Source organism: Scatophagus argus, chromosome 3, assembly GCF_020382885.2.
Source record: "Scatophagus argus isolate fScaArg1 chromosome 3, fScaArg1.pri, whole genome shotgun sequence".
NCBI classification, from domain to species: domain Eukaryota; kingdom Metazoa; phylum Chordata; class Actinopteri; family Scatophagidae; genus Scatophagus; species Scatophagus argus.
In genome coordinates, this window is record NC_058495.1 from 16,992,188 (window position 1) to 17,005,602 (window position 13,415).

General features: G+C 42.2%; 2 protein-coding genes across 3 annotated transcripts; one reads left to right on the forward strand and one right to left on the reverse strand.

Annotated features, from left to right (window-relative positions):
• Positions 1 to 41: 41 nt before the first annotated feature.
• On the forward strand, positions 42 to 8,807 carry dnajc16l (DnaJ (Hsp40) homolog, subfamily C, member 16 like). Of its 2 annotated transcripts, XM_046384247.1 has the most exons (17): positions 42 to 144; positions 213 to 481; positions 655 to 721; positions 889 to 1,034; positions 1,371 to 1,546; positions 2,425 to 2,609; positions 2,869 to 2,973; positions 3,372 to 3,530; positions 3,819 to 3,949; positions 4,169 to 4,346; positions 4,582 to 4,764; positions 4,891 to 4,967; positions 5,167 to 5,247; positions 5,528 to 5,617; positions 6,425 to 6,595; positions 6,829 to 7,337; positions 7,457 to 8,807. In XM_046384247.1, exons 2-16 carry the CDS (start codon positions 294 to 296, stop codon positions 7,319 to 7,321), a joined length of 2,430 nt encoding a protein of 809 aa, XP_046240203.1. In that variant the 5' UTR covers positions 42 to 144; positions 213 to 293; the 3' UTR covers positions 7,322 to 7,337; positions 7,457 to 8,807. The 2 variants fall into 2 exon arrangements, with proteins under 2 accessions (XP_046240203.1, XP_046240202.1); XM_046384246.1 differs by having other exon boundaries at positions 74 to 481.
• On the reverse strand, positions 8,763 to 12,334 carry cdab (cytidine deaminase b). The gene is made up of 4 exons (XM_046384257.1): positions 12,092 to 12,334; positions 11,069 to 11,180; positions 10,579 to 10,636; positions 8,763 to 9,265 (listed from the first exon to the last, which is right to left on the reverse strand). Exons 1-4 carry the CDS (start codon positions 12,273 to 12,275, stop codon positions 9,125 to 9,127), a joined length of 495 nt encoding a protein of 164 aa, XP_046240213.1. The 5' UTR covers positions 12,276 to 12,334; the 3' UTR covers positions 8,763 to 9,124.
• Between the last annotated feature and the right edge of the window lie 1,081 nt (positions 12,335 to 13,415).

Consider the following 13,415-nt stretch of genomic DNA (forward strand, 5'->3'; position numbering starts at 1 on the left):
TCTTTATAGTCAGGCACTTAGGGTTTAGGGAGGGAGGATAATTTTGAAATGTGCTACAGGAAACTCAATCTTTCATTGCGGGCATGTCACTGACAATTTGCATTAGCCGAAAGAAAATAATGGCATCAGCATAATAAACTGCCAGTATGTCGTTTGTATTTAACATCGTTTATATCAATGTACCTTAACTTCTTTTATTTATTCCGTTTCAGAATAGCTCCGTAGTATTAATTAATCTGGCAGCCTGGTAGCTAACTACCGTCTACGGTATACGAGGCCAGTGGCAAAGCGAGATGACGACCAGGAGAGCCAACCGACATCCTCGGACATGTCCCTGTTTGTTCGCCATCTTTCTGCTAATTTGGAGTGTGCAGCTGGTGAAGGCAGCCACTGAATATGACCCATACAAAATCCTGGGTGTCAGCAGGAGTGCAAGTCAAACAGAAATCAAGAGGGCATACAAGAACCTTGCTAAAGAATGGTGAGTGACTGACATGAGGTCCTTTAGGCCATCACATCTTGGCTGTACCAACTCTGTTCAACCCGCAGAGTACATCTGACAGCTGAGCCGGTGTTTAATTTAAAACGTCAAATTGTAAATATTTGTAACCCTGTATGACGCAGTAGTGATTCATGGTGGTTTCGTTGTTCTAGGCATCCAGATAAGAACAAGGACCCTAAAGCTGAGGACATGTTCATCAAGATTTCCAAGTCATACGAGGTGGGTGAACATGCATCACGCAACGTGTCATGTAGGGCAACATATTTGTTAAACGCTCCAGTTGCCACCTCTGATAAGCTTTGTGTTTTCTGTGTGCCTAAGTCAGTCTGCTCCACCGTCAGTATGATGTCTTTCTGCAATATTAACAGTCCTCTCACCTCTCACAGATTCTGTCTAATGAGGAGCGAAGGTCCAACTTTGACCGCTATGGACAGATGGACGAGAACCAGGCCTTTGGCCAGTCACAGCATCACGGTTTCCGCAGCTTCCACAACAGCTTCTACTTTGATGAGTCTTTTTTCCATTTCCCCAGGTGCTCCATTTTCAGATTTGTTTTGTCTGTCTTGTACCATCAGTTAGGTGTCATTGTCAAAATTGTCTCAAGGTTCCCATAAATGTGTTCATAAATGGATGTTTCCCAACATGCTGCTGTACAACAAATCAGTCAACAGAAAATTGATTAAATGCCAATCATTTACAGGCTCTAGCTTAGGATTTGTTCGTTATTTTTCTATTTCATACAACTGTGAATGGGATACTGTTACTGATTTTATGCTTGCCAGCCAAACAAAATAAGCAATTTCACGACAGCACCCCGAAGGCTCTGTCTATAAAGCGACTCACTGACTGTCTTCCGACCTTCCTCCAGGTCCAGGGACTTTGCGGACAGCAAGTACCTACTTCATCACGCGCAGTTTAACAGCGACGTCCTTCCAGACAGCCACAAGAGGCCGTATCTAATCAAAGTGACCTCTGATTGGTGCTTTGCGTGCGTCCACATTGAGCCTGTGTGGAAGGAGGCAGTGCAGCAGCTGGAGCCACTGGGTAAGTCTGCCGCCACTGTCAGGGCCAGTTTTCCTAAAAGCATTACAACACAAAGATAATGTTTGCTCAGTTACGGACAATTTACACAACTGTAGTTTTAAGAGAGCCCATCATGTCTTTAATTATTCATTAGGGCTTATTAGTACTTCTTGGTAAAGAAGTGGGAGGAATTCAGCCTCATGTAACAATTGGGCAATAACAACAGTAACACACGGTTTGCAGATGATTGCATTCTGTTTTTTTTTTTATTATTGTTATTTTGCTGAAAGTGCACACCTTCTGCATTTGGAGTGGTGACATTGAACCATCAGGAAAGTTGTCAGTGGTAAAGACAAAACAGTGAGCACTGCAGAGGACTGCAGAATCGAGTGATTTTGTTTCTGTGGGTTTGTTGTTACAACCAACACCTCTCACATTGTAGTCCTTTGACCTTTTTTTTGTATGAACATATTGACAAATGCAGCTCTTGTCATTGAACATCTTTTCCATTTTAAAGCGTTGAAAATCAAGATAAGAAAACTTGGTTCTGGTCATGTCAAAGCCAGGTTTGGCTCTTTTGCTTTGTCCTTGTGGTATACAGTGCTCCTGATTCACAGGACTCTGTGAGACACTAAAAACAAATGTATACATCTTTTATGAACCCTGTCCATTTGGCAGACCCCGACTAATTTTGAAGACTGGACAGTTTACAGTTGTCCTTTTTCGAGACTCTTTTAGCTCTGATGCAATGATTCACCATGGCAACAGGTCAGTGAAGAGCAGAGGCTCCATTTTAATCCATTGGAGCTAGAAATATGAATGCATGCCACTGTGAACTCTGACTTTTTCTTTCTTTCAGTGCTAGCTCAGTATATTTTGTATTTCTGCTGTTACACCAGGTGTTGGCATTGGCATTGTGGACCTTGGTTACGAGCGTCGCCTGGCCAACCAGCTGGGAGCTCACCGTGCTCCCTCCATCATCGGGCTAGTGAACGGCAGGGTGACATTCTTCCATCAGGCCGTGGTGCGGGAGCACCTGCGACAGTTCATTGAAGACCTGCTCCCCCAGAAACTGGTGGAAAAGGTGAATGCCTCGGACCTGTGTGCTGTTGTCAAAGTCATATAGTTGTTATGGAAATTATAGATCCAGAAATTACAGATGGACCATATGGATTTTTTGAGTAGTAGAAATTTTGTTTTACTCCTGATTTATAATTGAGGATAAAAGCCTGATTAAGTATGATTCATCAAGTGCAGTTGATACAGAAAACATGTTTTCAGTTAGTGTAGACTGTTAATTTAGCAAGAATATATTTTTTAACTGACTGCCAATGTTTCTCCAGATCACAGATAACAACTACCAGGGTTTTCTGGATAGCTGGCATGTAGAAAATAAGCCCAGCGTTGTCTTGTTTGACCAAGTCCCTGTTATTCCCCTGCTCTACAAAGTAAGAGTACACACACACACACACACACACACACACACACACACACTCTGGCTCTTTAGGCTGGTTAGTATTCTGAGATCTGGTGTGGCTTCCCCCAGTGCAATGGAGAGCAGATAGATTCGACCCCAACAGCAACCACAGACAGATGCATCTGTGTGAGCAGCTTGAAATGATTTTTCTGTTAAATATTTCCTCCTCTGTTACATAGAATTGTATTTGAACCTGTTAAATGCAGTTGAATTCACCGGCAACATTTCTTTAATAGCTTAAGGCCAGTAAATGTAGATTAGAGAACACAATTTTACTTAGATTTCTTAGTTGTAACTATCTGTCGTGTACAGTTATGAGTTTTTATGATTGCAGCCCTGACCTCTCATCTTCCTACACCCGCTCTCCAGTTGACAGCGTTTGCATTCAGAGATTACGTGCGCTTCGGTTACGTGGACCAGGGTGAAACGCAAAGCAGTCGGCTGCTGCGGCAGTTCAACATAAACACGTATGCCCCCACCATGCTGCTGTTTAAGGAGGATACAGAGAAGCCTGTTGACATCATCCAGGTACATCCAGCTCAGCTTGCAGCCTACACCATCACTTCCTAACTTTAGTTAGTGTTTAGTAGCCAAAAAGGTGAAGCTGGATTTGTGTTTTGTCTTTCTGTCTGACAAAATGAAACAACTGATGTCATCGTTTGTTATAATTAACTGTTAAATTAATGAATTATTTTTTTTTCTAATTACTTTTTTTACTCATTGCAGTTTTCGTCATTTTACAAACTTTAAGCCTACTCTACTCAAACATTTTATTGCTTTGCACCCTACACACCATCTGTCCTTTCACCTTTTCAGGCCAGAGGAATGAAGCGACAGATCATGGATGAGTTTGTCTCCAACAACAAGTTCCTGCAGGTGCCGCGCCTGGTCAACCAGCAGCTTTTTGATGAGCTGTGTCCTGTCAAGCAGTTCCACCGACGGAGGAAGTATGACATTTTATGAGCAGACGGTCCTGCATGCAGTATCTTGCGTATATAGGTCTCTTGTGTAATAGGTCTTGATCAAAGGAGGTGTCTTCCTGGAAGAAATAAAGCAGAATAAGTTGATCCAAGTCCAATGGCAATATGCATTAGGCTTTTATCATCATATGACAACTGTAAACTGAAGTGGTTGTCATTGTGAAACTGACCGTGGATGTTTTCCAGGTACTGTGTGCTGCTGATCACAGGGGAAGACCAAGCCTTTGTCCCAGGCAACAAGGCCTTTTTGGACTTCGCATCAGCTAACAAAAAAGAGGTGCTGCGGTTTGCGTATGTCTACCAGCGCCAGCAGCAGCCTCTCTGTCTGACACTGCTTCATAATCAGGCTGCACTGTCTCCTCAGGTCAGTGACAGAAACACATGCATGATGCAGACTCGAGCATCAATACACAAACTCACTAACATGCTCCCATAATCAAGTCAAGCTCTTCAGTTTTCCAGTATAAACTAACATCAAGGACAATGCGCACCTGCAGGCATTTCATCCAGAAATAAACAGAATTTGATATGTGTCAGGTTACCGATGTGCTTTATGAGACTCAGTTTACAGTGAAAGTGCTTTTTAATACGACTTACAGGTGGTGATTCTTGAGAGGCGGAGCCAGGCTGGTAAGGTCCTGTACCGCTCTGTCAGCGGTGGCTGGAACGGCAGTGAAGAAGACAAGCACAGGCTTTATGAACATCTGGAGCTCCTTCAGAAAGACCCCACCTATCTGAGCTCAGACGCCACCCTGCCAGAACTCAACAACGAGATGGCCCCCGTAAGACGCCGCAAACACGCGCTCACCACTTGGCCAGGGGCTGCACCTGGACCAGGTGAAATCTGAAGGTGAACCTTTTAACTGGAACAATTTTTGTATTAACGTCACCATTTTCTTTTCTTCCAGATGTTTATTATTCAGTGGATGAATGCTGCCTATGATTACATGCTTCAGCTGTATGACGACCTTCTCTACTCAAACTGGTAAGATGACACTTGCCTAGAAAGTCCGAAGCATTTAGTGCAAAAAAGAGACAAAGTGATGATACTTTTGCTGGTGCATTTGAAATGTATTGGAAGCTGAATCATGCTTGTGTTTCAAGATGTTGCCAGAATTACCTGGTTTGGACTCAGTTGGTTTGTGTGAACCTTCATATGATAATAACATGCTTCTGTTCTTAAGGCGAGAGATGATGCCCATCCTGTCGCTGATCTTCTCAGCTCTCTTTATTCTTTTTGGCACCGTCATCATTCAGGCCTTCAGGTGAGAGAGAGATGACCCTGTTTCTGTCTAAGATATATTAATCATACCCCTAAACATTTGATTTGAAGTCAAAAATGTCTTATGCTTAAGGATGCTGACTGTAGAAGCCAGTAGAAATGTGATATTTAGCCTTAGTTTACCTTATTCTTCCTTAATTCTACATGACTATTTCTGTTTTTTACTCAGCTGGGTCAAATGCAGGCTTGATGGCTTTGTCTCAGTGGAGTCAGAGCAGCGTGTGCTCAGATTAATGATATGCCGCACTCTGATGTATTTTCAGTGAGCCAAGTGAGAGCAAACCCCAGAAACCAAAGCCGAGGGAGCAACCACAAACTGAAGATGATGCTGCAAGTCGAGCTAGTACGTCAAGGTAATGTGGAGAGAGGAGGATGGAAACAGAATACTTTGACCACTGGACACATGCCCAGCACAGTATCAGTCACAACAGCAGATAAATGAGAAAAAAGGACTTCAAAGAGCAGCATTATTAACTCTCACACAGGCTGTGTGAATTGTGGTTTTGAAAAGATTTCTAGTTGAATAGCTGCTTATCCAGCTGGCAGCACTAAGGGAGGTTTGTAGCTTTGTTTTACGCACGTCCCTGAGTTGTCAGAACAACCCCTTTATTCCCGACAGGAAAATTTCTCAGCGATAATTGAACAAGACTTGGTAGTATAGTGCTAATGACTTCATATTTTCACTGAACAGTATCGCCAAACTGCTGTTAAAATAAAGTCGTGTCAGTGGTTTGCCAGAAATCTGTCCCTTTTTATCTGCGCTGGCTTATACTTTGCTGTGAGTCTTACACCCCATCTTCACTTTGCTTTTGCTCTTTACACAAAACAGTATTTCATACTCATGAAGTCTCAGTTGCCGTGCATTACGAGTTTAACCCAACCTCCAAATTTACTTCCCATCACAGTGAGACATCGCTGTTTGTGGACACGTCGATGAACTTTATCTGCTGAAGATAAAACCATTGACCTCATTACCTGGTCGCTGTTTGTGTTTTTCTGTGTTTAATTCATTTATGGATTCACTTAACTGGCCGTTTGTTGTCACCGTATTGCCTTTATGTTGCCAGCAGTCCAGATTTTGAAATTTTGTATATTTTTCAAATATAAGTAATTCCCGGGGTTTCTTTCCCTCTTTCTGTCTTTTTCTTTGGTCCATGCAGCCGTCCTCCTAAGAAAGACTTTGTGGAAGTTACAGAGCTGACGGACATCACGTACACCAGCAACCTGGTCAAGCTCAGGCCGGGCCACATCAACGTGGTCCTGGTGCTCACCAACGCCTCCAAGACTGCCCTGCTCAGGAAATTTGCCAAGGAGGTTTTTTCCTTCTCTGGGTAAGACTCAGCACTGCAGGAACATTCCTTTAGTTTCTGTTACTACTTGTTTCTATTGGTTTATTCGAACATATCAAAAAACAAAGTATAAATAGGCCTTGTGAGTGCAGACTATAGCTGAACCTTTTTCTTTCTGCTTAAAAAACAGACACTGGCGAAGTTGTTGAACAAATAAATACTATTTGTAATTTTATTTCTAGTCACCTCAATCCCAAATCCTTTTGCCACTACAGGACTCAGACCCTCCACTTCTCCTTCCTAAACGCTGATAAGCACCGCCACTGGATGCCATCACTCCTTCGCGCAACCTCTGATGCTATGCAGAGCACGGGCCACTCAGACGAGGACGAGGAGTCGTCAGACTACAGTGGCCACGTCTTGGCCCTCAATGGCCACAAGAAATACTTCTGCCTCTTCCGACCCGTCTTCACGGGGGACGATCCCAACGACTCTTCATCCGAGACCTCTTTCTCCTCTGACAGCAGGAGAAAGTCCCGGTCCAGGTCTAGGTCCAGTTCCCACTCCCGATCCAGGTCCCATTCCAGGGAGGATGGGGCCGTACCCAAGAGAGGCTCCAGTAGGGCCACCAGCATAGAAGTCCACCACAAGCTTGACAGGCTGGGACTGTGGATGGAGAGGCTGATGGAGGGCACTCTGCCCAGATTACGGGTCCCTGCGTGGCCCTCCCTTGATGAACCCACTAACAACTCCTCCACAGAGAGCTGAGGTCAAAGTCAGTAAGGTACAAATGGTAGCAGATACACAAAAATGCAGTTTTCAAATTAGTATTTAAGATCTCTTTTTTTCGCACAGATTGGTAGCCGCACTGAGCTGTTGCAGCCTGTTCACAGAATGTGATAGATGGTGTGGAGCAGGTGGAGGTTGATGGCTTAGAGTAGTTTGAAGTGCTGAAGGTACATACTGAGGCAAAGTCTGAGCTTCAAGATGCCATCTCATGTCTTCTGTGCAGAAGCAGGAGGAAGAAAAAGGAGAGAAAAAATGACTGTATCATATACATACACAGTCATTCTTCACACACACGCACACACACCCAAACCCAAACAGGTGTGTTCTCTTAGCTAGCCACAGCATTTTTCATTTTGCTTTATTGCTCACATGTGACCACTGGTGTTTTTTTTTCTTGTCTCTGTTTATGAAGCATCATGGTACGGACGTTAGCTGTAGCCAGCTGTGTGTGTGGAGTATATCCCTGTATGTGTGTGTTACACATTAACTCCAGTTCTTCGTGCTATCTTCATCTCCTTTTAACTCTTGGCTCTTTCAGACAACATGGGGAAAAAAGTTTTTGTTTTGTTTTGGGTTTTTTTTGGTTTTTTTTGGCTGCCTTTGCTCTCTTTGAGTCTCTAAAACTCACTTTGCGTCTAAGCAGATATTTGCAGTTGACAGACATCTTTCATGCCTATGAGCTTTGGCATTATGTCAAATGATCAGACCATATGATTTGATCTCCAAAAAGGTTAATACGAATACAGGCTTGGAGACCAAGCCTGATGCACTGAATTTATAATTAAATTATGTTTTTTGTTTATTTGTTTCTCTTTTTTTTTTTTACTTTTAAGAGTCTCACAGCATTGTAAGCGGTAATAATAAACTCATTCACATGCACACAGTCTACCTTTCCTCATGTTCTCTAAACATGTTTGATGATTGAATAGGATTCGTCGTGGCGTTTTTTTTTTCCTGCTCAGACCAAGTTGCCATAAGTTGCTGCTGTTTAGTTAAGAGATTTAACACTGAATGGGCTAACAGTCCATTTTGAATTCTGATTAAATTACACTTTGTTTTGGGTAAGTGAGACCCAAAATCTGCCTTCTTGTCTGAGTTCGCTTAAGTTCCTGTCACTTGTTTGAATCAGGGAGAAATGATAAACCCTGTACTTATCCTCTGTAAGCCATTGCCCTTAAATTGCTGTAAATGTTTATGCATGCAATCAGTAGGTCAGTCACTAATAACTGGTTAATTTGCACTGGCAACTTTTTCCTGCCGTCTCATTTCCTCCTTTTACTCTGTAATGGAATAATTTGCTGCTTAACAAATAATAATTGTAGTACACTGTAATTTGTATTCTTTTTTTTGTATGTCTTTTGAACTTCATTTACATCCATATCTAACTGAGAGCAATGAATTGTAACTTATTAAAAGAAACTCATTGGGACACAGCTTATTTATTAAAATGTGCATATAAGTTTGACCTGCTTTAATATTTCTGTCATTTTCTCTCATTATTCTTTAAACTAAGAAACATTTCTAGCTACAACAATACAGTTCAGTATGTCAGTGTAGGTAGTGTAGCCAATTAGATTAATGTTTTATTAATATTACACTTTACATGGAGTTCATTTAAATATGTGACATCGTTTACAATCAGCAGATGATACAAGAACAAATATTTACCTTAAATAGAGCCACCGAAAAACATGGATACACATTATCAGCAGCATTATACACAGTACATATCAGGGCGGTTCAAAGTACCAGCATGTGTGTGTTTTGTACTTCAGTACAGGCTCAGGATTCATGAGGAATGTTAGGCACTTTCTTCATGGCCAAGTCCTCAGGACCAAAGGAATTTGGCAGCAGCTCGTTCACAGTCATCTTCAGGGATGAGCCATCGGGCTTGGACAGGTACACATCCCAGTTTAGCCCAAACTGTGAGGGATATGATGCGTAAAAGAAAAAAAAAACACAAGTAGTTAAACCCTGTTGTAAAGCAGTTGTTCTTACTGTTTACTCAGTGTTTTTGTGTATGTAGTCCCGACAACAAAAAGTTAATAAGAAACTACCATCAGTATGTGTTAGACATGCTAATGCAGGGCACAAGTCCCTCGAAGTAAAACAACTCCCATTGAAAACACTCACACTGTCCACTGAGTGTGATAATTTGCTAATGCTTCTTGACATACACCATATAGACAGACAAAAGTATCCAGGCACACCTCTTTATGGGGTGGCCTTTCAGGATTTGGCTCAGCCCCTTCCTTCCAGTGAAGGGAAAATCATCATCATCATCATCATCATCATCCTCATCACCAAGACATTTTGCACAATGCTACACTTTGCAACAACAGTTTGGGGAAGGCCCTTTTCTATTCCAGCATGACTGTCCCAGTGCACAAAGCAATGTCCATGAAGACATGGTTGGATGAGTTTGGTGTGGAAGAACTTGACTGGCCCACACAGAGTCCTGACCTCAACCCCATCAAACAGCTTTGAGATGAACTGGAACTGAGATTGTGAACCAGGCCTTTTGGTCCAACATCACAAATCTGACCTCTGACCCATCACAAATCGTCTGACCTCACAAATGCTCTACTGCACGAATGGGCAAAAATCTTAAATCTTGTGGAAAGCCTTCAAAGAAGAGTGGAAGCTGTTATAACTGCAAAGCTGTCTGTGTATTGAGAATGTGATGTCATTTAAGTCCCTGTTGGTGTGATAGTCGGGTGGACTGTTGGTTTTACAAGAGGTATACGCCCTCAGAGAGCCCTTCTCCTCTGAGATGGGCACATTATATAAAATCTGCTGTTAGAAAGGAAAGGAAAGTGACATATCTTGTCATTGGAGGGAACTCACTCCAACAAAATTTGTTCTCTGCATTTAACCCACCCAAGTGACGTGCACACACACACAGCAAACCCGGGGCAGTGGGCGACCGCGTGCAGCGCCCGGGGAGCAGTGGGGGTTAGGTACCTTGCTCAAGGGTACCTCAGCCATGGACACCGGGACGGGGAATCGAACCAGCAATCCACCGGTTACGGGTCCGACACCCTAACCGCTGATCCACGACTGCCCCACTCTTTGCAAATCGTTTCATTCTGTTTTGACTTACATTTTACACAGTGTACTAACTTGTTTTTTTTATTTTTTTGTAATCAGGAGTGAAATATGGAGAACCTTATACATCATCATAAACTGGGAACTTAAAGCTCCAGAAACCAGCAGAGCGGCAAAGTTTATGGTACCTCTCTCATGAACTGCCTGCAGCCACCGCAGGGGGAGATGAACTTGTCATCCAGGTCACTGCAAAGGACATGTGAGGAACAAAACACAAGCTCTGAGAGGAAGGCAAACAGTACTTGATTATGTGGCTAATGTTTACATCTTGGGAAAATGTATCAATGTTTAATGTTTAACTTAAAATTAAGCCTACTGCCTATTGATTGCTGCGTGACAGAGACTCACACCGGACCTCTTCTGACCTGTTGGTCAACTTTTCATCTCCTGTTAAACTTTTACGTAAGACAAACTTGCAACGTCGTAAGGGAAACATGACTCAGTTTGGTAAGATTTTGTGACATGCACACAGGATGTGCACGTATCCAGAAATGAATGAAGTGTCTGTCATGGTTTGGTAATACAGGAATGATGTGTGTTTGCGCAAGGACCAGATGCTTGCTGGCTGTTCACAGGAAACATAACTTTCCACATTATATTCCGGATGTACAACATTACCTGGCAATTGCGATGGCCTTGAAACTTCTGTAGCCCTCTGACACTGCTTTCGAGATTGCGTTTCTTTCAGCACACACACCCAGGTTGTTACATGCATTCTCCACATTGCATCCTGCAGGGGTCACAAACATAGTAATTGGCAAGTCTGACTCCAGTAAGGTAAAAAAAAGAGTTATAAATAGGGGCCTTTTCACCATCAAAGAGGTTTACCCGTTTACTTCTGTCCTGGTCAAACAGTTACTCAGTGGATATTTGCACTCGCAGCTGTTTGCCAGCCATTTGCTCCCCAGACATTTGTACTGAGGTACACGTGACTGGCTAAGCTCTGTACAGTCCAGCAGCATGAACTGGAAAGTTGTGTCTCTGCATTACTGTTGATAAGGATTTGACATCTGTGTCAGTGGATGCAGCGCGTTTGACGCAAGTGACGCAGTTACTAAAGGTCACCTGAAGTCATGGGAAAGATTTGCTAATCATGACAAATGTGATTTTTATTACTTAACCACCTGGAATGATACAGATGTGTTCAGGTGAGGATTTAATGATGGACTGCTCAAAAGAGACTTGTTAAAATGAAACCTTTACGCTGAACTTTGATCTTTTTTTGTCAGCTAATCATTAACATGGTAAAATCGAACTCAAATCAGGGTAATGATCAGTTTGCTTATACTTTGAATTAAATGCTCTCACGTGTCAAATGGTCTCAAACAAAAACAAAGCAAGCAGAAAAGACATCCGTCAAACACAGGTTACATAATACTGAGGCTCTGATGTCCTCTATGCTTGCAATTAAAATTTTACAATAATTTCTTTGTGAAGTATATGTAAGTCTACTTAGTGATAGTGGCAAGAACAAAACTTGATAGAATAGTTTTAGGAAACATTTAAGCCATAAAAAGTTAGAGTTAATATTCAACCATAGAAAATCAGTGTCTAGTCAACATACTTTCCTGTTTGTCCTAAACCAAAATTTTCACTTTCATTCCAAATATTTACTTGTTACAAGTTTCAAATGTGCCTTACCTGTAATTACCTGGTCTTCAGAAGTCAGGAGAGCAGCACCCACCCTGAATTTACTGTACGGACAATAGGCTTGCTTCTTTGCCTCCTGAGACTGGTGGATCAGCTTTTCGACTGTTTCCTGGTCTAACAGGTGTGTGGAGCCATCTTCATCCATCACTTCCCCATTGAAATTGGCTTGATCCATGCTTGCTTGCCGGGGTTTCTGAGGCTGTTTTGAGTAGTGAATGAGTCTTGTGGTGCAGCTTTAAATGTGAATGTGACAGGATGACGGGGGGAGAGGGAACAGCCACAGCCAATCACTCAGTATGATGTCAGCATGTGATACTGAAAGGATGTTCAAGCAGGTTGATTCGCCTCTGTGACTAAGCAATTCTGTGGAAATTCTTTATCTCTTGCGTATCAGGGTGTGACAGATGATCAACAACAGAGACATTTTGAGAAAATATGCACCTTTGTTGTTAAGTCCAGCTTCTCTTTGAGTGCTAACTTAGTGGGGAAATGGATACTTCAAAGACCAATATGGTCCCTGAAATGGGTGTGACATAGATTTGCATCACTTCTGGAAAGTAGAATAATGGTAAAATAGAAAGTGCGTTTAGTTGCATATATATGTATGCTTATATGTAAGACTATCTTTTAGAGTCTTTCCTCTCACACGACATTCACTAAGTAGGAAAAAAGTTACTTAGCAAATGTATTCATGCTGATATAAAAGTACTGTCAACAAAAAATGTTTTGAATCCATTAGGATCCACTCAAATCTTCATCACAGTAGAGTCACATTAGCTGTTCTGGATGACCCAGTTGATCCATCCGAGGTAGTTTCCAACCTTGGAGTAGACGTCAGGATAGTAAGCATAGGCACAGCCGATGCCCCAAGACACAATGCCCACAAATTTACCATTACAAACAAGAGGTCCTCCTGAGTCACCCTGGGGACGGAAAAGAAGACAGTTGAAAGTTTTTGTTTGCGTAATTTGACACATAGTAAAGTGAGCCAAGATCCTAACAGATGAATGAAGTGTGTGTGAATCTGAATTTTGTGTTTCCAAAGTGATCATAATTAAAAAAAGCTTGTTTCTTACAAAATTGGTGTAATAAAAAAGATTGTAAAGCTGCAACAATCAGTATTTTTTATTTAGAAGCTCTTATCAGCCTTGCATCCAGGAACAACAGGCAGCACACAGGCAAAATATGTGAGTAGCAAAAAGCACCATATTTTCTTTGAGAACTGGTGAAAATGAAAGCACAGCTGCAAAGAGAGTGACTATTGTGCTTAAATTTGTCAGGTGGCCAATAACATGACTCCAACTAATTAATGCTG